This window comes from Wyeomyia smithii, chromosome 2 (genome assembly GCF_029784165.1).
Source record: "Wyeomyia smithii strain HCP4-BCI-WySm-NY-G18 chromosome 2, ASM2978416v1, whole genome shotgun sequence".
Taxonomy (NCBI): Eukaryota; Metazoa; Arthropoda; class Insecta; order Diptera; family Culicidae; genus Wyeomyia; species Wyeomyia smithii.
The window spans coordinates 272,300,412-272,325,078 of record NC_073695.1 but is presented as its reverse complement, the minus strand read 5'-3'; the positions used below and the strand labels follow the sequence as shown (position 1 = coordinate 272,325,078).

Below are 24,667 nucleotides of genomic sequence, written 5' to 3'. Positions count from 1 at the left end.
CTGTACATCACCTTAATTCTGAATATATTCATATTGGGTGGTATTCGGTCATTTTCAGCAAATTTTCTGGCATCAATCTGACACCGGAAATACTCATATTGGGAGGTATTTAGTTATTTTGGTTGTTTTCCACAAACTGAAAGTGGTCGTCTTTAAATTCAAAATGGTGTCAAGGGTCAATGTTTGGTTTCTATGCATCATCTCGATTACGGAAATATCCATGTTGAGTATTATTTGGTCATTTTCGACTGTTTCCTATAAGTTGCCATTTAGCGATTCAAAATGAAGCCTGAGGTCAATTGTTAGCTCATTGCATCATTCTGGTACCAGAGATACTCATATTGGGTGGTATTTGGTTATTTCAGGCTGTTTTTCACAAACCGGAAGTCGCCATCTTGGATTTCAAAATGGTATTTAAGATAATTTCTGGCCGCTGTTTTTCCGAAACCGGAAGTCGTCATCTTAGAATTCAAAATGGTATCTGTGGTCGAATTTAGCTCCTGTGTATCTTTCTCTATCCGGATATTATTATATTGGGTGGAAATCGTCCATTTTTGGCTGTTTTCCAGAAACCGGAAGTTGCTATCTTACAATCCAAAATGTTGCCTGAGGTCGATTATGGAACATATTTGTTACCACTAAAAACATTTACCTGCCAAATATGGTTCCATTTAGTTGATTAGTTCGCGAGATGTGCAGAAATTTGTGCAGAAACATGTGCTTCCATAAGAGGTAGGAGCTTCGAACTATTATGGACATATTTATTACCCTTTAAAACATCCACATGCCAAATTCGGTGTCATTTGCTTGGTTTGTTCTTGAGTTGTGCAGAAATGTATGTTTCATTTGTATTGGACCCCTCCTTTCCAGAAGAGGGAGGGGTTTCATTACCTTATTATATTACCTTTATGGGGACCAAAAACCCCTACATACAAATTTTCACGTCGATCGGTTCGGTAGTTTTCGAGCCAATATGGATCAAATAAACAGACAGAACGGACTGCATTTTTATATGTATAGATTACAACATCAATATTTTAGAACCTAAAGAGTGAATATACATTTATTTGATTGAAGCGTTCATGTGAATCTATTTTTACAAATAAAAGTTTGAATGGGAAAGGCTTGGTCTGACCGCAAGGTGGATTAATTTAGGTTTTCATTAAATTATTTCCCAGATTTAAATGCGTATAGGGGAGAAAAAGGCAAACCGGTGCACATCATCAAATACTTTTTTTAAAGCTTAGACCTTGTACTATAAGCTAGTTGAACTTTGATACTTGACAATTCATAAATGAATGAGTAGAGTGATGTTTTAGGTATGTATGTTTCTGGAGTTTTATATGCAAAAATGCACAAACGAACGATGATTTGTGAATTTATGAAACAGATGACTCGCAATACTTTCAAAATTAGTGAGTACACTTCTTGGGTATATTTAGTTGTTAATAGGTGCATCCATTATGGATCCATCAGTCATTCGACGTGATTAAAAAGAACACATAACATATGGACTGTTGCTGGCGAGTGAAATCAAGGATATATGGAAACCAACAAATGATCTACATGCAATTCAACGTTGCGCTACAATACTACAGTACATTTTATCTGGCCGGGAAATTAACGCATCAAAATTTAAACACTATTGTTTGGAAACTGCTCGTTTGTTGGTGTTCATATATCCTTGGTATAATTTACCATAAAATATTATTTCAAGGTGCGGACATTATTAAACATTTCAATATTCCATCAGGCCAATTATCTGAAAAAGCGCAAGAGTCACTGAACAAAGTGATAGAAAGGTTCAGGCTAAATCACACGCGAAAAATTTCACGAACTGTTACTAACGGTGATCTTAAACGTCCTCTATTGGTTCCTTAAGATCCAGTAATTGCCGGCTTGCGAGTCAAACCGCAAAAGAAGCATCAAGAATTTTCAAAAGATGCTAAGCTTATATTAGTTTTCACAGAGATTGAAAACGAGACAGATAAAGATGAAATAAATAGGGTAAGAAAAAGCTTAAGCAGCGGCGCCTATTCAAATCAGTCGAAATAAACGGGCCTCGATCTACTGAATTTTGATCAATATGGATAATTTAAATGATGGAAACGAAAACTTTGATTGACTAGCATTCTTACTAATACATAAAATTCCGTTCAACACGGAAAAAACTTTGAAAAACTCAAACGAAAAATATTGCAGCTATTCAGGCGCTATTCGGGTGCTGAAATAAATCCCCTGCAAAACAGATGCAAAGAATAGGTCCCTCGATAGGGAACTTCAATTGATCATTGTTAAAGTTTGCTAAATCGGGTTTAGAATCAGAAAACAAGTGCTGACAGAGAAAAGGATAGAGAATAAATCGATATACTCATGTTCGTATTTCACCTTACAGATTTCAAGTATTTCGTCTCAATACACAGGCGGCTCCTAAAGCTGCTTAAAATATGTTCCCTACCCTAATTAACAATAAACATTGCTGTTATGTGTTCATTTTACTCACCTTGAATGACTGATGGATGCACCTATCAACAACTAAATCAGGGGCGACTCGTGGCTGTTGAACCTACCTGTTCAACTAGAAGTTCTGAAAATCAGAGTTTGGGGAAGTAACTACAATTTTATCCGCGAATAAAAGCAAGTGATTCCCTTTGTTACTATTTAAAAATAAAACTAGAAAATAAGAAAATAAGAGCATGAATTTGGATTTTAGATTCATTTTTTGCCTGACGTCCCCATGTGCATTGCACAGGTTGCACCTATGGACGAGTCGCCCCTGAACTAAATATACCTAAGAAGTGTTCTCACTATTTTTGAAAGTATTGCGAGTCATCTGTTTCATAAGTTCACAAATCATCGTTCGTTAATCAGGTAGTTTGTGCATTTTTGTATAGAAAACTCAAGAAACATACATACCTAAAACATCACTCTACTCATTCATTTATGAATTGTCAAGTATCAAAGTTCAACTAGCTTATAGTACAAGGTCTAAGCTTTAAAAAAAGTATTTGATGATGTGCACCGGTTTGCCTCTTTCTCCCCTATACGCATTTAAATCTGGGAAATAATTTAATGAAAAAACGCTCTAGCTCAGTATAGAACGATTGTAGCAACATGTTGTCTCCGAAAAAAACCTGTGTTTTTATGTTGGTCATATTTGTCTAAAACATTATGTTCTTGAAAAAACAATATTTAAAAAGTTATGCTAGAAAAACTAAATTTGAGGAGGTTGACAGCGAAAATGCTTTGTATTTCAGTAAATAGACGTCATAGAAATTTAATATCTTCTACAAAGTTTCATGTTTTGAAAAGTTCTACAACTTTGCTAAAGAAACTATTCATGTATCTTCGCTGTATCAAAAATTAGATTTTTTATTTTTATGATAGTAGGCCATGATCAAAAAATTTTCTTATCAACATATCCGTTATATTTTTGTGAACAATTCTTATGAACATTGTCTTTGGCTAACATCAACCGTTTAAGCACAAAAGAATTAAGTTCGTCATATTGCCTTTTCCGACCACTGTGCACTGTTTGCAAAATCAGCTGAATTTGTTTGCGGACTGGTGCTCTCGTAACAAAATAATCGTTAGTATACCGAAATGTTCTACTATGATATTCCATCGCACGAAAAACCCGATTTTGACATCACTCTGAAGGATTTAGAAAACGAATGATTTGGGAGCCACTACACTTCAATAGCTGTCAAGATCAATCGTTAACTTAGTTATATTTCGAAAGCTGCCGAAGGCTTCAATGCACTGGTGAAATTCTTCTATTCTTGAGGCCGCTTTAGGTTGCAATACCATAGACGCGTGTTGGCTCGATTGATTGAAAGACGTTAAGCAAAGCCATATCCTGCTGGCCATGCGTTGCTTCCCTTAGAGGAATCCTCTAGTTCTTTTTGAATACCGATGACTGGGACTTTTGAGCATGGATCTATATGAAAAGAGGCGCAAAATTAATCAATCAATATTTGTTGCGAAGTTGCTAAGAGGAGAAGTTGGCTTTTCTCGGTTACTTGCCATGCTAGAAACAGTCAAATAAACTGATAAATAAATTTAGGCGTTTCTATGTAACTTCTACGACTTTGGCAGTATGAGGCCGAGCGTTGTCATGTAGTAAAATCATTTTTTCATGTCTCTGCTTGTATTGTAGCCGTTTTTGGCGTAGTGTTCTGTTTATTCGCATCAACTGAAGTCATTTCTCAGTGATAGTTTTTTTCGGTTTCAACAGCTCATAATAAATAACTTTTATCTGGTCCCACCAAATATAGAAAATAATCTTCGCAGCTTGTATATTCGGCCGAGTCAACGACGTAGAAGCATGGCCCAGTTTCTCGTCTTTAGTTAGTTGTAATAAATCCAGTTTTCATCGCCCGTCATTATGCTATGCAAAAAAAAATCTCTCCTTTTCGTCACTAGTTGTTCAAAGGTGGAAAAACGACGCTCAACGTCCCATGGCTTCAAATTATAAGGAATCCAAATTCCTCATTATCTAACTATTCCCAAAGTATGCAATCGCTTGGAAATGGTTTGGCGAGTCACTCTCAATACCGAAGCAAGCTGTTTCTGCGTTTGACATGGAGATTTTCGACCTTCCTTTACGTGGTCGGCCGTCAACATCGACATTACCGTCTCGTAAGTGAAGGAACCAAATAGGGCGCGTTGTTCTACTTAGAACAGTGTTCGGACAAAAACTCCTGCCTCAGCTGGGGATCACTGTAAATTGTGAGTGTCCAGCTGAGGCCAAGGCGACGCTGGTTTGCGTGCGCTTATTTTAAGCTTTGTTCTGGTTCGACAATCTTTCCGTCCGAGAGGCAGCCTATAAAAGGGTTCATTTCAGTGAGTGGATAATCGTACGGCGGCAGCGCCGTCACGCTGCCCCGTTGTAAATACAAGTAGAATAAAGTTGTACAGTAGCTAAAGTGAAGATTTGTATTTGTGTCGTCGGGCAAAATAAAACTGCTCCCTGGGCTTTTTTTTCTTCTTTACATATTTATTTAAAACAAGACATTACTTTAAAACAAGACTTCTTACAACTACTTACAGCACTATTCAAGAAAAAATAAATTGTAAGTAAATTACGGAATCCTTACATTTGTTCTTTCTTCATTGAACATTTTACCAAAACGCATTGAGAGTAGAACCGAATTCTTTTCCAAAAGCTTTCCTATTATTCTACCGAATATTTCTTAATCGTCTTCGCAAATCATGTAAACTTCTGTTTTTGTAATGCTATACATTGCAACTTCTCCTTCTATGAAAAGAACTGCTTTTTTACTACATCATCTTCGGCTATTTCGTTTGCAAAGACCTGTTAGCCTTAATTGCCCCAAACGTAGGGCCGTGCGGGATCATATTTGGTGCCGTGACCAGGATCAAATATGATCGCGCACAGCACAGTTTCGAAATGCAAAGCAAACGACGCAATCTACTTTCCTACCTAGATGCTCCCCTCATTTGATATATGCTTAGATTCACACAGTTAAAGAACTGTGTAGTTATGAAACGTGCAGTAAAGTTATTTTTTACACAATTCTATGTACCGTGCAAAAAAAACCGTGTAAAAAAACCGCGTTATTTGGGAAAACGTCGTAAAAAACCGCGTTATTTGGAAAAACGTTGTAAAAAGAACCGTGTAAAATGAAACCTTGTAAAAATGAAACTATGTAAAAACCAGCCTACTATTCCCTGTTACCGTTACTGTAGTAGACAGTTAGTAGACAATTTCACGCGAAGTCGAAAAATCGCAAAAAAACGTGTAAAAAAACCGCGTTATTTGAGAAAACGACTTAAAAAAAAAATCGCGGTATTTGGAAAACCGTCGTAAAAAAGAATCGTGTAAAAAAAACGTGTAAAAAAAGACTTTACTGTACTGTCATTTCGTGTGAGAAAGCTCACACCTGTTTCTTAACTCTCTGGAGAGATATTTCAGCTTTCCACCGCGGCTTTTTCTTTTTTTTGCACGCTCCCCAGATACACACGATTCATGGCTCTCTTCAAGCAAGTGCGTCGCTTTGCCCACCAGTGTGAGAGCAGTTATTTTCGCAGTAAAAGATATTCTCCTTCATGCTAGTGATTTTCTGAAAAAAAGCGACAATCCTGATGCCATCTATTGACAAAAAGCGAGAACTTAGTCGCGCGCTTGTTAGTAGATAATAGTCGAAAACGATTACGGAATATATGAAAATTTTTGAGGTGAAACATCGTGCTAAAATTTTATCAGAATTTTGCAAGATAATTTTCTCGCAAATCAAAAAAATTACAAAAAACTTTGATCAATTGATTGCAGTGCTGACGAATGCATAGAGTACGAATTCGAGCGTGATTTATTAGGTGGAAGCTGAGAATTAGACGCTCGAAACTGTCAAGTGAAAAGAAACCTAATCTCAAAATTATATGAAAAACAGCCACCGTCCAGTTTCACCTTGAATCATGTCAGAATCTGCAACATATAACAAAAACCGATAAAACTACAAAGAAAAAGAATGGCAAAGCTAAAAGAAAAAAATTAAAAATGTCAAATCTGATATCTAAGATTTTACTCAGAGTAAATGCACATCGCAACATAAAACGGATAATAATATTTTGGACTGGCAAAGAACCCCTCAGCAGCTGTTTACCGCTTGCTGGTCGTTATCTTCGAAGATTAACGGATAAAATAAATAGTGAGTGGATTCAGTGTGTAGCAGTACATATGGTGACAGCGGTGGGATCAGAAATGTCAAAAAACGTTGAAATGTTGAAACTACAAAAATCCTTAAATATCATAAATAGTAACTACGATAAAAATTAAATTATCAAAAATTATTAGTTTACAAGTAAAACCAATATCGAAAATATCAGTAATATAGAAAAATAGTTAAAATTACTCAAGTGGCTATAATGTTGAATATGTAAAAAATGTAAAAAAAAGTCAAAAAATGTCAAGGATGAATAATGTCAAAAATACCAAAAATAAATATCGAGAATTATGACGATAATTTTTTATAGTCGAATTGCGAATAGGGCAAACATCGGGAATCGAAACCGATATCACAACCGTGACATCGCTAACCCAGAGCCACGGGGACCACGTGTCTTTTATAGTTATAATTATTATTTTATAACAAAAGTAACAAAAAAATAATAGAAATGACGAGAATAACAAGAAAATGTAAAAAATGACACATTCGACTTAAATATCATAAATGATCAAACTGGCAATAATTGAATGTCCAGGATTTCAAAAATTAAAAAACAACATAAATGACGAAAACAAATGAAAATTCCGAGAAAGGCAAAAATGACAATAGGCAACAAATAAACAATTACAAAGATATAAAAAATTAAAAAATCATTGGGAAAAACACAACAAAAAAATTATGCAAAAATTGCATGAAAAATTGACACAATATATAATATGACAAAATAGTAAAAATAACAGCAAAGATAAAAATGATAAAAATATCAAAAATTACGAATTACGAACAGAAAAGATAAAAACGTTAAAAAGACAAAAATATAAAAGTGACAAAAATAACAAAAATATCTGATGAAAGATGAAAGTGAAACACTGCTAAAAATATTGAATGATGGAAACTACAACAATGATAAAAATAACCAAAAATATCAAAAATAATTAAATGACAGAAGTGATGAAAAAGACATAAACTACACGAACGTCAATAATGGCATAAATGCTGAAACTACAAAAAATGTCGACAAAAATATCAAAATGATGATACTGACAATAATGAATGCAATTACAAAAAAAACAAAAGTGACAAAAATGACCAAAGATACAAAAATGACGAAAATAACAAAAAATAGCAGTTATGATGAAAATTGCAAAAGAAAAATTGTGTCAGAAATGACTTAAATAACAAAAAAATGTTTGACAAAATTAACACAATATTAAAAAAAATGCCGAAAATTACAAAAGACAAAAGTAACAAAAATTTTAGAATTAAAAAAAAAATAAATGCAAAAAATACCCAAAATTAAAAGAATGACAAATTACAAAAATGATGAAAATGACAAAACGTGGGGTCAAAATGACAAGAACGACGAAAATGATAGAAATGACAGAAAAAGACTTAAAAAAATTGACACTAAATCGAAAAGTAATAAAAGTCGAAAAATTAAAAAAAAAACAAAAATTTCAAAACCTTTTAAAACATAAAAATGGCCAAATCACAGACTGTTAAAATAATAAAAAATTACATAAATTTCAATAATTACTACAATATTCAATATAACGAAAATGTTATTAACATATTAAGCATGTCAAAAATAACAATAATGATAAAATTGACACAACAATACAATGAAACATGAACACAGCTTGATAAACTCAGAGGCGTCTCGTCCACCTGTTCAACCTGTTCATAGGACAGGTAGACAATCTCAGAAAAAAAGTGATTTTTTCATATTTGTAGAGTGGATGAAAAATCATCGAAGGTAATTTATTTGTAATTTTAATGTTATCCCGAACATCCTTATTTTATTTCCTACATAGTGGAAATTTATGCACCATAAAGAATGTAACCTGATGGGCTACCCTTCAGACTACGCCATACAACTCACACGCAACGCAACCCACACGGCCACACGCAATAATGACTACCGTTTGTTCGGATCTTTCACCTGAACTAACCGCCGTTCAACACTTCTCTGCTCCTTCAAGAGCGGAAGGGTAGACGCAGTCATTTATGCTCACCACTACTAATGCGACGCCTCGCGTAAAAATGACATTTTTGGTTCAAACTTTCTGCTGAACAAAACCGATGTCAGCGAGAGAAAACATTTATTACACACCACCTCTCTTCAGTGTCTGGTAATTCTGCTCCGTTATGCCTTTCTGTTTCTTCTCTCGACGTCATTGAAATTTGAGAGAGACCACGTGGCCGCGAGAGTTCGCTGATCCATCTTCAGAGCTTTCGTAGTGCAAATGAAAAACGAGAAAATTCATTCATTATTTCTGTCAATGTGATGGAATTCTTCCGTCGATGTATAGTTTCATTCGAACCTCTACACCCATTTTGTTCATTCGAAAACTTGAACCTCGCATATTCCGCATAGTATACGTTTGTCTTCTTACGCGCTGCTTTCTTTTTAGCTTAAAATTTTAACATCGTCTAAGGAAACGCTTTAGCATTGAACTAAGATTTGATAAATAAAGATAGGTTTTTTACACGCAAAACTTTTCCTTATTACTTTAAAAGCAATAGCGCAAAATTACCCTTTAGGTAACAAATCCATTACTTAAAAAGCAATAAAATTCTTCCCCAGTTAAGTAACAACATATACTGTCATATATTTAGCACGTGTTATGGGAGAACGACTATCTAATAATGGTCGTTTCAACCACATGCAACGTTTTTTCTGTTGAAAAATGCTCCCTTTTCACCTCAAGTCAAAAAAAATCACACACCGTCGCATAAGTTGCACATGTTACAAGTTTTTTCAATCTCCAATTCATCCGGTGGGCGTGTATTAGTTCGCTCGTTGTATGCATACGGAGTAGCGAAAAAATATGACAAGAGCTGCCAAGCAACATTTTCCCCGTCATAGAGTATGCAAACGTTGATAATTTCAAAGACTTCAAATGCGCCTTAAAATGACATCACGATCTGTAAACTGCGTTAGAGAAAAATAAAAACATTCGCTTTCTTGCAAGCTATTTACAGCACATAATCATTGGTTCATGGAAACTCATTTGGACCTGTTTGAATATACAAAACTCGTGCCCATCTAGAACAATATTCACAACTTCGGCAACTCTGGTCAGACAGTATTACATATTTCCATTTCAAGTAAACACTAGGGGACGAAACGAAAGTGTTTCTAATTGGACATTTGAGGTTGACGGTTGAGATTCTGATTATGTGTGGATGAAGGGAGACAAAAATGAACCAGATCGTTGCATCAATACAAATGCAGCGAGTGAAGTATTGCCAACACATGCATTACGGTGCTTGGCTGTATGTTCTCCTGCAGAAACACATACAAGCGTGTAGCCGTCATAATTTTTATTACTTTTTGTGTATAATGCGCAGTCATAAGACACAAAAAGTAACAAAAAATTGTCCAAAAGTAATAAAATATTCCCCGTTTGCGTTGGGTGTACTCATGCGAAAAGTTTAGAGGCAAAAAGATCATAAACATAATTTTAATTATCGTTGGACGAAACCTGAATGATACTGACATTGCATATCACAACTCCATCCGTCGAGCGAACTTTTCTAGTTCTTCGACGGATCAAGAGCTATTTACGACTAAAACCGATCATTGAGAATCATGATGCGATAAATGTGGTTAAAGATTTCCTCTATGAAATGATGCAGATATCATTATTCTACGAGAAAAGTATCGGTCATAATAGACCGTAAAATTTCTTTGCCATATAGATAAATGTAGAAAGATAAAAGTTTTCGAAACTGTTATCACGATACTGTTGTTTCAGTGTTGCAAATGTTGATTGAACAGGTAGCCCACTTGGTCACGCGTCGCCTCTGGATAAACTAACATGTCATCAATGCTGAAATAACAAAAATGGTAAAAATGTGCAAAATATTTAAAATTTTATTACTGTTCGAACTGTCAAAAATGTTGAAAACGACAGAAAATGTACAAAATGTGTAAAAAATGATAAAATGTTGTAACACAGTTTTTCGAAATCAAAAATTGCTTACAGGGTATCGAACATTTTCGACAGGTTTTTGCATAAGACTGCTACAGAAAATCTAATATGTATATTTATATACGGCATAAGTGCATTAAATTTAACATTTCCTTCGATGTGTATAGCATCTTAAATCGTCCGGAAAACATTGTTTGTGCTTTCAAACCGAAATTGTAAGAACGACTTTTTTATTCATAATCCAGGATATAGAGAAGAGCATTTTTATTGAATTGTGTGTGTGTATTTTTTAACATATTCGAAACCTAGCACACTCTGTGTGAAAAGATGGCGTATTATAAGGACATGATTTTGAAGCTGATTGACTATTCATTACATCTACTTTAGCGTCCTTGAGCCACCTAGAACTAGGGTACTTTGAAAAACTCTGACGATGAGCTCAAGAAATGTAGCTATTCATATTTTGCTTTCTTCGCGCGAATGTGAAAAGTCTTTGTGCATTTACGCATTTGTTTTTTCCTTTTTTTGTGGATTTCCATAACCTGATATTACGAACAAAGAAAGTTCACGCTTTTGTCGGTTACGCTGGAAGGTGCAAACCATATTACGGTACCCAGCTGCTACTAGCCAGCCCAGCCGCCGCAAAAGAAACAGTCAAAGGGTATCTAACTTCTTCGAGTTTTCTTCTGTTGGTTTTTTTTTCTTTCTCGCAAAAGTTGTAGGTTTTTAGTTTCGTTCTTCGTTACTGGCGCGAAACCAAATCAAATCTGGTAGCCTTGGCTGTGCCTTTTTCAGTAGTCGCGTGAACAGTTAGAAGTTAAATAAATCATCTGGTATATTTTGGGTCATGGCTTTTTTCTCCACCTTATCATTTTCTTTATTAGAATAGACACAAACTTACGAGCGCGGGGGAGTACCAGGAAATAACAGTTTATCACTCTTTTTGTACCAAGCCGGTCAGCTCATGTCATTAAAAATTATGTATAGGTGAGGTGTTGCTTCAAGGTATCATAAAAATTGATAAACACATAGATACACAAAAGATAATTCCACTTCTTCGTCAACCGGCGGCTGGCTGAGTAAAGCTCTTATTAATTTAATATTCCCACCTTAACGTCCGTCGGCTCCTTCTGTGGAGAAGCTTACCATCTAATCGTACCATCTAGACAGGTTGGGCTGGTGGACAGCCCGGGACCAGCAGCAGTGCCAAATTGTACATTCCAAAAATGTCACCGATAGAGAAACGAGGTTACGAATCAAAGCTGGGGCGGCGGTTGCTGGGTCTTTGTACGCAGTTCAACCTGAATTTTTGGGGGCTGCTGGGTGCGCTTGCCGAAAGGTGGATGAACCTTCCAGCCAAATATTGATTTTGGCAATGGTAAGCGGAAGAGGATAGAGTGTGTGTGTGAGAGAGAGAGAGGGAGAGAGAGAGAAAGTGGATGGCGGTTTGTTGCCGTCTTGGTCGATTTTCTGACGCGAAACTCTTGTTTATAGTCGAATGATGTGTGGCAGGAAAAAGGGAGGCCAGCAGGAAGGGTGATTCGGATGACGAAAAGACTCTATGCTAGGCCATATAATGACGATATCGTCTGCGTTTTGGGTGAACGCAAACGAGTCTGTGCCGGGTTTGTGTTGAATTTGGGGCGTGATTAATTATAAATTTGACACCACTCTTGCGATTGGGTTTCGACAGTCGGTCGGAAATTTTTAGCAAGAAAAGTTGAATTTGTGGGAATCTAACCTAGCAAAGAGCAACCTGACTGTCTGGATTTGTTGTGATGAGTACGCGTCTCAAGACTTGTCATCAGATCCAGGAAAACACATAAAATATTTCTGCGAGAGGGAAAAGATCAAAAATATATCATTATCACTATATCTTATCAGATTAGACACAGTTTGTTGTCTCAACCTACTTTGCAAGTTTTAAATTCCAAAATCCGTGTTGAAAAATTGATTCGTCAAATGATATTTATGATTGTCGAAATTCTTAAGCAAAAAACCTGAAGCAGAGATATTCCACCTGCGAATCAAGATAAAAAAAGTGAAAAAAATCAAAGGTTATGGAGCTTATTGCGGGAGTCACTTCACGGTGAAATCAGAGTGAAGTGAATTAAGCCCTAGCCCTAGCGGGGCTCACCTAAGTGACAAAAAAGTACGGGAATTCGATTTTGAAAATTGACCCGAAACTCTGAATAAACGATTTGCAAGCTAGAACAAATCTTACAAAATGAAATGAAAATCTACTTTTCTGGAAATGCGATGTGAAATGTGATATGTTCTGTTAGATTCCATTATTCATGTGTATGCATTAATAATGACATTGCGAACTTTCTTTGGAATTCGCGCCATCAGCGGCTTTTTGCCAATTTCTCGCTATGTGTACAGCATCCTACATGACCTTTCCCTCTTCTTCATTTTTCTCTTGATTATTGCCCAGTACTTTTCAATTGGGTGGAGTTGGTCGCAATTGGGTGCATTCCTTTGTGATGGAATCCCCCTTGTTGTCACTGTACCACTACACTACCTCGCGACTGTGTGGCAGTTTACTATATTCGACCAAAACTCAACAGGACCTGTGTGTGTCTTAATAACGGTAGGAGTCGCATTGCTGATGCTTGATTTTGTTTGTTTATCCTTGAATCCATCGTCTTGATCGTGATAAAAACCTTGGTTTTTCGTCCGCAGGTGCAAATTCCTTGCCAGATTTCGTGGCAATTTTTTCTGCGAAAACAAACTTGAACATAGCGAAGACATCGCCAAGTTCTGTGGCGAGACAAAATTTCGCTCCAGGAAGCTGTTCAAAATACGTATGTTTTGTCGTCCAGGACCCTCTCGTACAAGTTTCGAAAGCGTGTTTTAGCCATTAAGTTTAAACCTCTTTTGAAGGTTCGTAATAATCTGATCGTAGTAATATGGTTTTGTGAATTCTTCCGATTAATACACCTTCAAAGGGTCTGATGGCTTATGTCGTATTGAAGACAAAAATCTTTAAATAGCTATGGGAGGCGCGGTGCTCGGATTATATTATTGATACATGATACTTTCGATAGCACAAACAAGAATATATTTCAATGCTACGGTGTTTCGTAATGTAGTGAACAAATGTTTTATTATGCGCGATTTATGATAATTTTTTCAAACCATTTCAACGCTGTGGAGTGTTGAATAAAAGTTTAATATTTAAACGTACAACCTACAAAAGTTTATTTGTTTGTTTGTTAATTAGGTCATTCGGGTCGATATACAAAAGTGTGGGTGTTCTTGTTTATGTGAATGCACGTGTGTACGGTCGTGCGTACAGGGCGATTAACGCATTTTGGGCAGGGTAACGAATCATCCAGATGCAATTTTAAATATTTCTATCCAGTAAACTTAACGTTGGAGCCTTAAAGCATGCAAACATAACCACCAGTGTCATCAACCAAATGGGGCTGACACCACACAATAACATCAGAAGATGTTTTTTTATAAAACGTATTTTTAAGAAGCATTTTTATTTTATTTTAAACAGGCAAAGTATATTTTGGACATCAGATATTTTTTCAAACTGAGTCGAGTGATATACGACATTCGGCCCTTTTGAGCACTTTTATATCTTTAGTTTTTGCAGTAATTGCTATACCTTTCTAGGAGAAAGGCAAAAACCTGAATGCTTATTAAACATTGCTGGCTGTTTGATCATGGTGAAATGAAAAATTTAAGGCTCTCAAGGTTTGTTTGATTGGTGTGATGTCTTCAGCGAAAATGTAGATAGTATTTCCGTCCTTTAAAAAGAGGGGAACGTCTGAAAACCACAATTCAAAAATTTTATTCTTTTATTATATAAATCTACAAAATATTAGACAGACATTGATGGTTGTTCGAGCTTGGAAAAATAAAATCTAATACGATTGATGTTTTGTAAAAATATTTTTTTTTTTGATATTTTTTTCATAGTGTCTACCTATTTTAAAGGAAAAAATCACAACTTTGAATTTTGCCGAAGACATCACTTCGATCAAATAAACTACTCTGTATCCAAAATCTTTTACAATCAGCAATACAATTTTTACAGAAGCAGAAGTTTTAAAAAAATACTGGTTTGATGGTGTTCCTTTTTTATTAAAATTTATGCTTATTTTCTTCTTGAGATGAGGGCAGCTTTTCTCTGTTTCTGGAAAATAGATGTGATTTTTATCTGTAATTATGAAACATTTCGTCCAGATAACCATACAACCTCGAGAACAACAGTTCTACTATTCGTTAAGAAGAGCGGTATGAAGATTATATGATAAAATTTTTAAGTAAAAGCTAATAACAAACCCAGCCTGTCCAAAATATATCTATGCCCAAGATATATTATCCACCCTACGTGTGTTGCTTTGTTTGTTGTTCGGGTACGATTGTATCATTTTCAGTTCAGGTTATGGTTTTTCCAGTTTAACGATCACAAGGCATAATTAAGCTGTACTTAACTGTAATGACTGTTTTTGAACTGTTTTTGATAGATAATAAAGATAATTGAATTTCTGTAGAAATAATCAGAATCTAGGTGGAAAAGATTTATTTAGATTTTTTACAACTTTTTAAACATACTCTTTTTTTCATAAAGATATAAAAAAGGTGACACAGTTTTTTAATAACAATACGGTTGTTAGGTTTTTTATGGTTTTTTTATTAATATTGTAAGTTAAAAAGAAATTATTTTGAGCAAAACTTACAGAGAAGCACAAATTTTTTTAAGTTATTTACATTTTCTTTTTAGATCTTACTAAAATCAAATTTCGAAAGAATTTCCTGGTTAAGTCGAATGAACAAGATATTTTGTAAATTTTCCTCAGCAAGCAACGTACGGAGTTTGGTTAAAATCAGTGCCAATACACTGAATGAACGCTCTACGCTGATCTGAGTACACGGTATTGCCAGAATAGTCGAAACTACTTTATACAACGCCGGTTTCGAGTTTCTGAAACCATACCACCATTCTAGGATGGAATTTTCTTTGTTGTCTGCTTGCGATGGTTTCAGCCGTGGCATTCTGGAAAGCTCACTGAGCTTATTCTCAATATTAATGCTCTCCTGCGTACTGTTCGACTCATCTAGAGTACTGAGATAAACCTCAAAAGAATCATCCGGCGGTGAGTTCGAATGCTCAGTAACAGACGAAGACGATGCAGCGTTACTTTCAATGTGGCAGCTGCCAGAGATAGCTTGCACAGTGTTCCAAGTTTGCATGATGAACTCCTGAAAAAAAAAGGTTTTAGATGACCCTTAGAAAGAAGATATATTCAATCACCATTGCTACAGATCTCTCTTCTTCTGTGATGAACGGACTGTTTTTGAAGTTTATGCGTTGCTCGATGAAAATGGCAGCCAAAAACGATCTGTTGCTCATCAGAGAGGCACGTCTTTTATCCATCTTCTCAGCGATGACTTGAGATATCGCATTGTTTGCTCTTTTCACGTTAAAGGAACACTTTTCCCAGATTAGAAAAAAGTCACCAAAAGTGATCTGCGCATTTTGAAGCTGTAATGTGGCCTCGGCTACTGGTTTAAAAGCATCGGCGAAATTCTCCAGGAAAGTCCACGTATCAACGTCAACGATCTGTCAGAATAAAACCTTTCTCCTTGATGAGAGACTGCACCATCACGTATGTGCTGTTCCATCTCGTCGGACAGTCCAGTTTCGGTCTACATCGCTTGCTCACTGAAAATAACTTTTTATAGGGCAACTTACGCAACACTTTCACAATACTCCGGATTCGCAGAAGTTTTTTTTTTCATTTTAGTCTCCTTAAGAGTATCATTTACCGCTACCTGTAGCATATGTTCCGCGCAACGTACTCCTTGGAAAATGGGCTCAACTAATTCTAGTTTCCTATTAGTATACTCGTTGTCGTAATTTTCTGAATCACTGTGCTCTTCATCGTCTTCTTCATCATCATCGTAATTATTCGGGTCGTCAGAAAACTGGTAGCCATTGAGTTCGAGTTCTTGAGTCATCCTCAAACGATCTATTGTGGCACGCAAACGTCGGATATCGATTCCATACGGTTCCAAGCATCTAAGAACTTCTTCCGTCAGATTTGTTGCTGTGTGTCTGTCATAGAGCTCAATGATTTTGAGAGTGCGAATTTTTATCACCTTTTTGTCAATAAATTGAATATTTATTCCCAACAACTCCCGGTCCATTCGTGTGGTTGCATCCATTTTGAGACAAATCATTTTATCGACAATTTCATTCACAATGATGTCCCGCATTTGGTCTGCCACCTTGGAAAGTACTTCACGTATCGAATCCGGGTCCAAATGTTTCGTCAATTTCAGCCCCTCCTCGATAGGCCTTGCAATGCTTTGGAACGCAGGATATCTGAACATGTTTAGCGGAAGACCATTTACGGTAACAAGTTGAACCATGGCTGACATGTACGTTTTTTTTGTCCATTCGGACTTCAATCTTCGGGATTTTTTTTTCGAAGAACCAGCACCACCTTGCTCGTCTCCATCATCTAAAAGCCCTCTTTTTCGTGCAAAGTCTTTGTGAAGTGTTTTGTAATGACGATAGTAACTAAATCTTCTCAAGTCAGTTATCTTTTTGTTACACAGCAAACATATCGCCTCTTTGGCTGCGATAATTATATTGAAAAGTTCTGTGTCACTGATTGCGCGCGACATGTTGCAAGCCAAGAACTCTAAAAAAATCGAGTTTCCGTAACAGCGCAAAATATTACTTTGAGCCTAATACACGAGAAAGTCTCACGAGCTCTGGCGCACGAGCTGTATCAAGTATGTACAGCACGGGCGTCTCGCTCAGTTCGTAGTGCGACGAAACATCGCCTTGCGCGTCGCAATCCGAACCGAAAGAGAAGCGAAAGAGCAACCTGCAAATTGCATGTGACGTGTCTCGTTTCGTCGCACGTAAATGGAAATTCTACGAGCGAGAGAAAGATTTCGCTCGTCGCTTGAAAAAAAGCACGTGCACAGGAAGTCTGGTCACACATCCGCATTACCATGTTTTTTGGCGTGATGTCCGGTCCGCTCACTGTCAACATTTCGCTTCTCGCCTGTGCGAAACGAGGACATTCAAAAAGCACAAGCTCAGTGATTTCGACCGCTCCCGCGCATTGTGGACACATAGTTGACTCCGCGTGCCCAAACTTGCGCAGATACTGCCTGAAGCAGCCACGGCCTGACAGTCTCCATGACGCCTCTCGAAGAGTCGATATGTCCATCTACCTTTAATAGAGTTGGACCATTCCCGCTGCCACCTGACCATCGAAGTTGACTGGTGTTACGTATACCTCTTGTGCCACGTTGGTCAAAGCACTCTGCATCCTCATTGACAATATGGTATGTTTTCAATCTTCTTAATCCCGAGAACGACCGCTCACCTATGGCAGTAAACGAAGGTATGGTTACGAATATGTTCAGAAACTTGCGACTGCCCCTTCAAATAGTTAATGATATCCGTCATGCCTTCAACAGAATGGTCTGCTACTTCATTTCAGAATCAAACGATCTGAATCAACGTCATCTTTGTAGAATTCGGGAATCTTAGCCTTTTTGGTATCGTCATCTAGTATAAACTGTCCAATTTCCAGTAAAAATTGGCATTACCTTAGAATCGAGCGTCCAGTGCTTTCAGAATAGCATCAATGATCTGCATGAATTGAGATTCATGAATTTCCTCGATTGAACGATTCCTGGGACTGATCGTTGGTCTTGAAGCGCTTTGGAACATTTCGTTTTCTTGGGAACTTTGCGTCTTCTATCTCTGCAGGTTTTTCAGGGAGTACTTTTTGCCAAAATCTATCAAAATCCTTATGACAGAAGCTTAGACTGGTCTTTGAAGTTGTTATCATCCGATGCGCTTTTTCTAAATGCCGTGATTGTTGTTTTGAAGTGCCGTGTTTACAGTATCGATGTTTTCAAAAAGCTTCGTCAGAATCATGAGAATAAAATAAAAATCGAACTTTTCCATCAGTCTCGATAACCCAGAAGCCTTTGCACCAGAATCCGGTGAATTACTGTCAGCTTTATCAGTAAAAATCTACAAAAGCTGAGTAGTTTGATAGAAGAGATGCCATTGATACATGTTTGACGGACCATCTTGTGGTTGACATAGAGGCCGGAGATTAAAAGAATCATCTGGTTTTAGATTCTGGAATCTGGCCTATCGCTTTGGCGACTCTTTTGCGAAATTGATGATCTTCAACCATGTCCAATGTATCTCTGCAGCTTGCAAAACTCATGATAGTGTTTTGAGCTACCAAGTTCAATAAATGGGACAAAAAAGCAAAGCCTTGGTGCTACACCTTCTGTTTGTTATATTTGTTAGGCCAGCATCGTACCTCGAGACCATCTGAGGGATAATGAATGGGCCAAATAATGAACAAATAAAGCTCTCTTTTCGTCTTCAAGAATTTTAGCTTGCACACCACTTTTGTCACCGGCCATTTTCCTAGCACCATCACAGCATTGCCCTTCTACAGTTGGACTGAGGTAAATCAAATCGGTGAAGAACGTCCTTGGTGACAGAGTACAGCGCTGCAGAGGTTGTAGATTCCACTTCATAGAAGCCAACGAAAATTTCTTCGGCTTCTAACAGGTTCCTGGTAAGCCGTAAACATAACGCAAATTGCTCCTTTTGAGATACATCCGCCGTCACATCACAGATAATAGCATAGGAATCCGCTTCCTCAACCAATACAACTAGTTTCCGAAGAAGAGTATAGGCTAGAAGATAACATGACTTCTCCATGTGTATGATTCACGCTTCAACCACGCTTGCAGCTCCTCTGGATCTTCACTACGCAAATGTGACAAATTTTGGAAGTTACTTGCGTCATCGTAGTCACCACGGATTGCTGGGAAGCCAAGTTGGTACAAAAACGAACAGCTTTCTTTTTTCTTCTGGTCGGAAATCTGTAGTTTTAATCAAATTTATGACATTAGGAGACCCTGTTAGATGAAAAATATACTAAAAGGTCACCTGTGCAACGATGCAAACTAAAGATTTTTAGGCATGCATTTTTTTCACGGAATCACTGTTGCACAATGATTTTTTATGTATTTCGAGTTTTTTCAATTCCTTTTTCCAATTAAAGCCTGTTTCAATAGAAACTGTTTCTTTTTTGGAAGAGAATGTCAAACTTATGACGAGGAAAATTTCACGGAATGTAGGACAAAGCACAACGTCCTTTTCCGAGGTTCTGTTCTTCCTGATCAACCGGAGAGAGCAGCAGCTGATGTACCTTCTTCTGAATCTAAAAAATCTACTGATGTGGGGTCTATTTGGGCTTCGGAGTTTACTGAAACTAGCCTGGTGGTTTTTGACGGCAGCTTCATCAAAAACTTATCCATACTTTCGAGTTTGTGCTAAATCTAAAGTTCACTCAGCCTTAGAGAACAAGAGCTCATTAACATTCATACTTCGGAACGTTTTCATATTGAATTCAACAAATGTCTCCGCGCAACAACGAAAAACTTTAGGTCAGCATTATACATAGTTGCCCAAATTTAGGCGGGCATGCTTCATCGCCAGGAGGTACCGCATGATTCGTCTCGAAATTGTTGTAGCTCCTAATACGATTCCTCCTTTAGCTTGGGAAAGTCGGTACCGGGTAGCACCAACTCCTCCTCAAAGAAACAAGCGTCTCGACGCTACTAAGAAGATGAATCGATGAACCTGTAGGTCTTGGATGGCTGAAATATCCAACGAACGTTATTTCCTTCAACTTTTCCTGGAATTTGCTACGCTTTTCCTTTGACAAATGTGCGTTTTTCCCATTTTTGCCACTACTCTTTAATTCCGGAGAATATTCGATAGTGAAGTCGGGGTCTTAGGAAGGGAGTTCTCCACTTTCTTTCTTCATGAAGATTTCCACCGCATCTGGTTTGCGGCATCCAAGTGAGTTTGCAATCGCGCTTGTGAGATGCAGTTGCTATGATGATCTCGTTGCTATTTATAACAAATCTGCACTTTGCGTCCACAAATTCAAACTTCGCTTTCCGAGTGGTCATAGTAAGCACGGAGAAGAAACTCGCTGACAGCTATTCATAAGAGACCACTGTATATGAGAGAAATGACAATTTCTCTCATATACGGTGTTCTCTACTATTCATGCTTCCAGAACCTTCACACATTTGATTCCGGCAATCCTTGCAGGATGCCTTCTTACAGGTTCTATCCTGCACAATTCAGCTTCATGTGGAGATCTTCCATTTTCGTGAAGTACTCGTTCGTGTACTAAGTTTCAGACATTCGTTGTAGGAGAGAATGTCTCCACCTACCTCAGCTGCAAGTGCTACGGAAGGAGTTTTTCAGGTAGATCCACAAAGCACAACATTTTATCGTCCATCACCAGCCAGACGTTTCCAAAAACCGTGCACTTTTTGAAAACTGATTGGAAATAATTTCTTTTAGATTCTCGTTGTTCATTGTATGTTCGAATGTTATAAAGTTCTTCGATATTTTGCACAGCGATCCTCACGCTCATTTTTTTGCAGTATGACGAACAAAATAGAAATCATTTGAATTCAACAGGCGCGCTGCTGCAACCTACTTATTACGGTCCACTGGTCATTTTGCATTTTGGGTACACACTGAAATAACATTCATAATTTTGCGTTGAGAAATACCCTTGTTTCTAGTAAACAAATTTTTTTTCTGGAAGTTTAAAACTGGAAATTGATTTCAGTCTATTGTTCTTTTCTACATACTTTCAAACAAATCAGCTCAAACAGAGGTTATGTTCAAACGTTTTTTTATTATTTTCCTTAAAATGAACGAAACACAAAATGCTGTTTTTCTTACTTTAAGATTGGAAAAGTCTTAAAATCTCTTTAATAATTTTCGTTTTTTTCCATTTGTTATATTATTATCGGATTAGCTTTCACTTCCATCGCTACAAAATCCTGCCGATAGATTGCTTATAAGTTTTCGTTTTGTTCTGAATGTCGTCCTACCTTCTCGCATGGATGAATATTAATAAAAATAAGTTACCGTATGAAATTACAGGTGTTGGTTCCACAGAAACAAAAAAAATCAAACGAAATGGGAAAATAGCCTGCCTATAACCTATCACTGCTACAGTGTGTTTGCATTGTGATGAACATGAATGAAAACGAGAAACAGAAAAAAAAAACTAACTGAATTGAGTACGCTTTGATTGTTTACACACATACAAACCCACTTAGAACAGCATCGCTCCCATACCACCCATTTCGCTCTGCTCCTTGACGAAGATCTCGAAGTACTGATAGATAATCGTCACAGCCAGCAGGATACCGGTTCCCGAGCCGATCGCTCCCATGAAATCGGCAATAACTGACAGTGCTCCGATACACAACCCTCCGAAGGCAGCCGCAGTCGGAATGTACCGATTCAACTCGTGGATCATCGAGTTCTCCCGATGACCACGCATAATCATCTGCTGTTCCTTCAGCTGCTTAGCAACGTCCTTGGCCGAACTGCCCGATACATCGATCCAGGTCTTCGAGAAAAAGGCACAGCTTCCGAGCATGAATACAATATAGAGCATAGCGTGAATTGGATCTTGAGCGATATGCGATAGGTTCTCCGGTGGCGATAGATAGTAGCAAAGACCACCGATCGGATAGGCTCGGGCGGGACCTCCTCCCGTGACGTCAGCCCAGGTACCAAGTAAGTTGACCAGGAAGTTGCCGTGGAATTTTACCGCCAACATCTGAAATGGTTGTTTGTTAAACACTTTTCTTTACTGTTTCGAAAAAGGTTTCTTACCTGTGAAATGACGTACAGATTGGAAACCAGCGCAGACTGTAGGATGATCGGGATGTTACTTGTGTAGAACAACTTGATTGGATAGCTGCTGTATTGGCCGCGATAGCGGGCTGATTTGATTGGTAGATCAACTCGGAAGCCCTGGAAGTATATGACCACCGCAAAGACCAGCACCGTCGCCAGAAGATTCATCAGATTCGGCAAATTCTGTCGGTAGAAAGCTTCGCGAAGTCCTCGCACCTTATCCTGTCGGGTGGCCAACAGATGGAATAGAGCAATAACCGCACCCTCGAACTCGGTTCCTCGTCCGGTATTGACAGTGGCTGGTGAGAATGCTTTCCATACGATGGTCTCGCAAATGTTGGTGGCAATGAACAGTGAAATACCGGATCCCAAACCATATCCTTTCTGGAGCAGCTCGTCCAACAACAGAACGATCAAACCGGCCACGAACAGTTGGATGATAATCAGAAGACAAACACCAGCTCCAATTTCCGCTGGATCACCGTACATTCCAGTCATGACGTACACAATCGCTTGGCCAACGGTAATAACCATTCCGAACAACTTTTGGGCTCCATTGAACAGTGCGCGGTCCTTCGGGCTGTCACCAACCTCGATGATTTTCGCGCCTGCCAATAGCTGCATAATTAAACCCGAAGTCACAATCGGTGAAATTCCCAGCTCCATCAGTGTGCCCCGGTTGGATGCCAGAATAACTCGAATCCAGTAGAAGGGATCGGCCGAATCCGAGCTCATAATACCGAACAGAGGAATTTGACAGCATACCAGGAAAATGAACAGCGTGATTGCCGTCCAGAGCACTTTCTCTCTGAATTGGATTTTTCGTTCTGGTTTTGCAATTTCCGGCAGGATACTGCAAAACGGTTTGATGATTTCCAGGAATTTTACTGAAAGATGATCGAAAATAGATTGAAAATTGCTTGGTTTTTACGTTGCAAACGTTGTACTTACTTCCCATTTTGCACTGATTCTTCTTTTTCTTACTGCTAAAAGGGAAAGCTGAAAACGGGAATTTTCACCCCGAAAACTAGTGAATTTTACTCGCTTCTTCTGCGAAAAACTGTTTCAGCTTCACTTTCCGTCACTAGTTTGGATGTGTCCAGTATTCCTATAGCTGGAAGCACCCCGTCAACAGCCTCGTTCCTTCCGTAATCGGTAAGCACTTTTTTCGAAATGACTGAGCCGCACCGAGTGTGGCAATCAAACACGAGCTACGATTTGAGGAAAGTTGTCCGTTCCCGTCTGCGTCTCTCCTACACGTAAACAGCCAGACGATGATGTGTTGGAGCTTGCAAACTGTGCGAAACTGACAATCGGCAGCTAGCTGTCATGCTGGAGCTTTGCGAAATGGTTCGGGAACGCTGGCGGACACGAGTTGCGTTACTGTGTGTTTGAGTTGGAATGGTAGAACAGTTAAGGGCGTTACCTGCGTCACAATACGGCTAGCGGAGATTTGAAATCACGGTTGGTGTGTAGTGTGGATAAATGGATTTTATTCTAATCTACCAACTTTGTTGTAAAACTTTGAAATGAAAACGTTTTTCAAAGATTCAATTTTAACACTCAATATGTATGAAATGTATCGAATTTGCGATAACATTAAAACATAAGCCTAAAAATTTAGACTCTAGTGCAATACAACACTCTAATGTTTCTAGTTTTGAAATAATAGTAAAACCAATTCAATAGATTCGCCATTAGATGTAAAGGCAGTTATGAAACTTTTATTATGACAATTATATGGCAAAAACACAAATTATAAAAAGGTTTTATCCTCTTACAAAACTTATAATTACTTATTTATGACATTGAGATTTTATTTAGCTGTTTATTTTTTGAACACCTAGAGGCGTACAAAATCTAAATATCAACAGTATTATTTAAAAAATTTAACCCAGCTTAACATTATTCTTTATAATTTTAAAGACACATACATATTTTTAGTTTCATGATTTTATTTCACGCCTGTCGCTCGATTCAAACTTTCCCTTGACGTTGGTGAATTCAGCTGATGGAAGCACAACCAATCGAATCGATTTTGTTTGATACATACCGACGATTCGTGTAAAAAAATCCTCTAACATCACCATTCCACCTGCTCTATCTTCTACGAGTTTCAACCGACGCTCCCTAAAAACCCTGACCTATGACCCCGAATTTCGGAGTGTGACTTTTCTGCGCATCATTACTGGTCCCGTTCCGATGCTCGCATGTCCCTTTCGATTACTGACCCTGCACCTTTTGCTTCCCACCGCTCTCACACTCTCCCTCTC

At 37.8% G+C, this 24,667-nt stretch overlaps 2 protein-coding genes across 3 annotated transcripts in view; one reads left to right on the top strand and one right to left on the bottom strand.

The window, feature by feature from the left end:
* Positions 1–24,667, top strand: part of LOC129723294 (ecdysone receptor) — a 436,732-nt gene that overhangs the window by 87,241 nt on the left and 324,824 nt on the right. The window lies entirely within an intron of this gene.
* On the bottom strand, positions 21,356–23,675 carry LOC129723296 (protein transport protein Sec61 subunit alpha-like). 2 transcript variants are annotated; one of them, XM_055677429.1, is made up of 4 exons: positions 23,346–23,675; positions 22,371–23,281; positions 21,798–22,314; positions 21,356–21,695 (listed from the first exon to the last, which is right to left on the bottom strand). In XM_055677429.1, exons 1-3 carry the CDS (start codon positions 23,350–23,352, stop codon positions 21,802–21,804), a joined length of 1,431 nt encoding a protein of 476 aa, XP_055533404.1. In that variant the 5' UTR covers positions 23,353–23,675; the 3' UTR covers positions 21,356–21,695; positions 21,798–21,801. The 2 variants fall into 2 exon arrangements, with proteins under 2 accessions (XP_055533404.1, XP_055533403.1); XM_055677428.1 differs by having other exon boundaries at positions 21,356–22,314.

What these genes read in the sequence shown, in the direction of transcription:
- LOC129723296 (XM_055677428.1), bottom strand. An exon ending in ATCTGTACGTCATTTCACAG is followed by an intron (nt 22,315 to 22,370) that starts GTAAGAAACCTT and finishes CAACCATTTCAG; the next exon opens with ATGTTGGCGGTAAAATTCCA.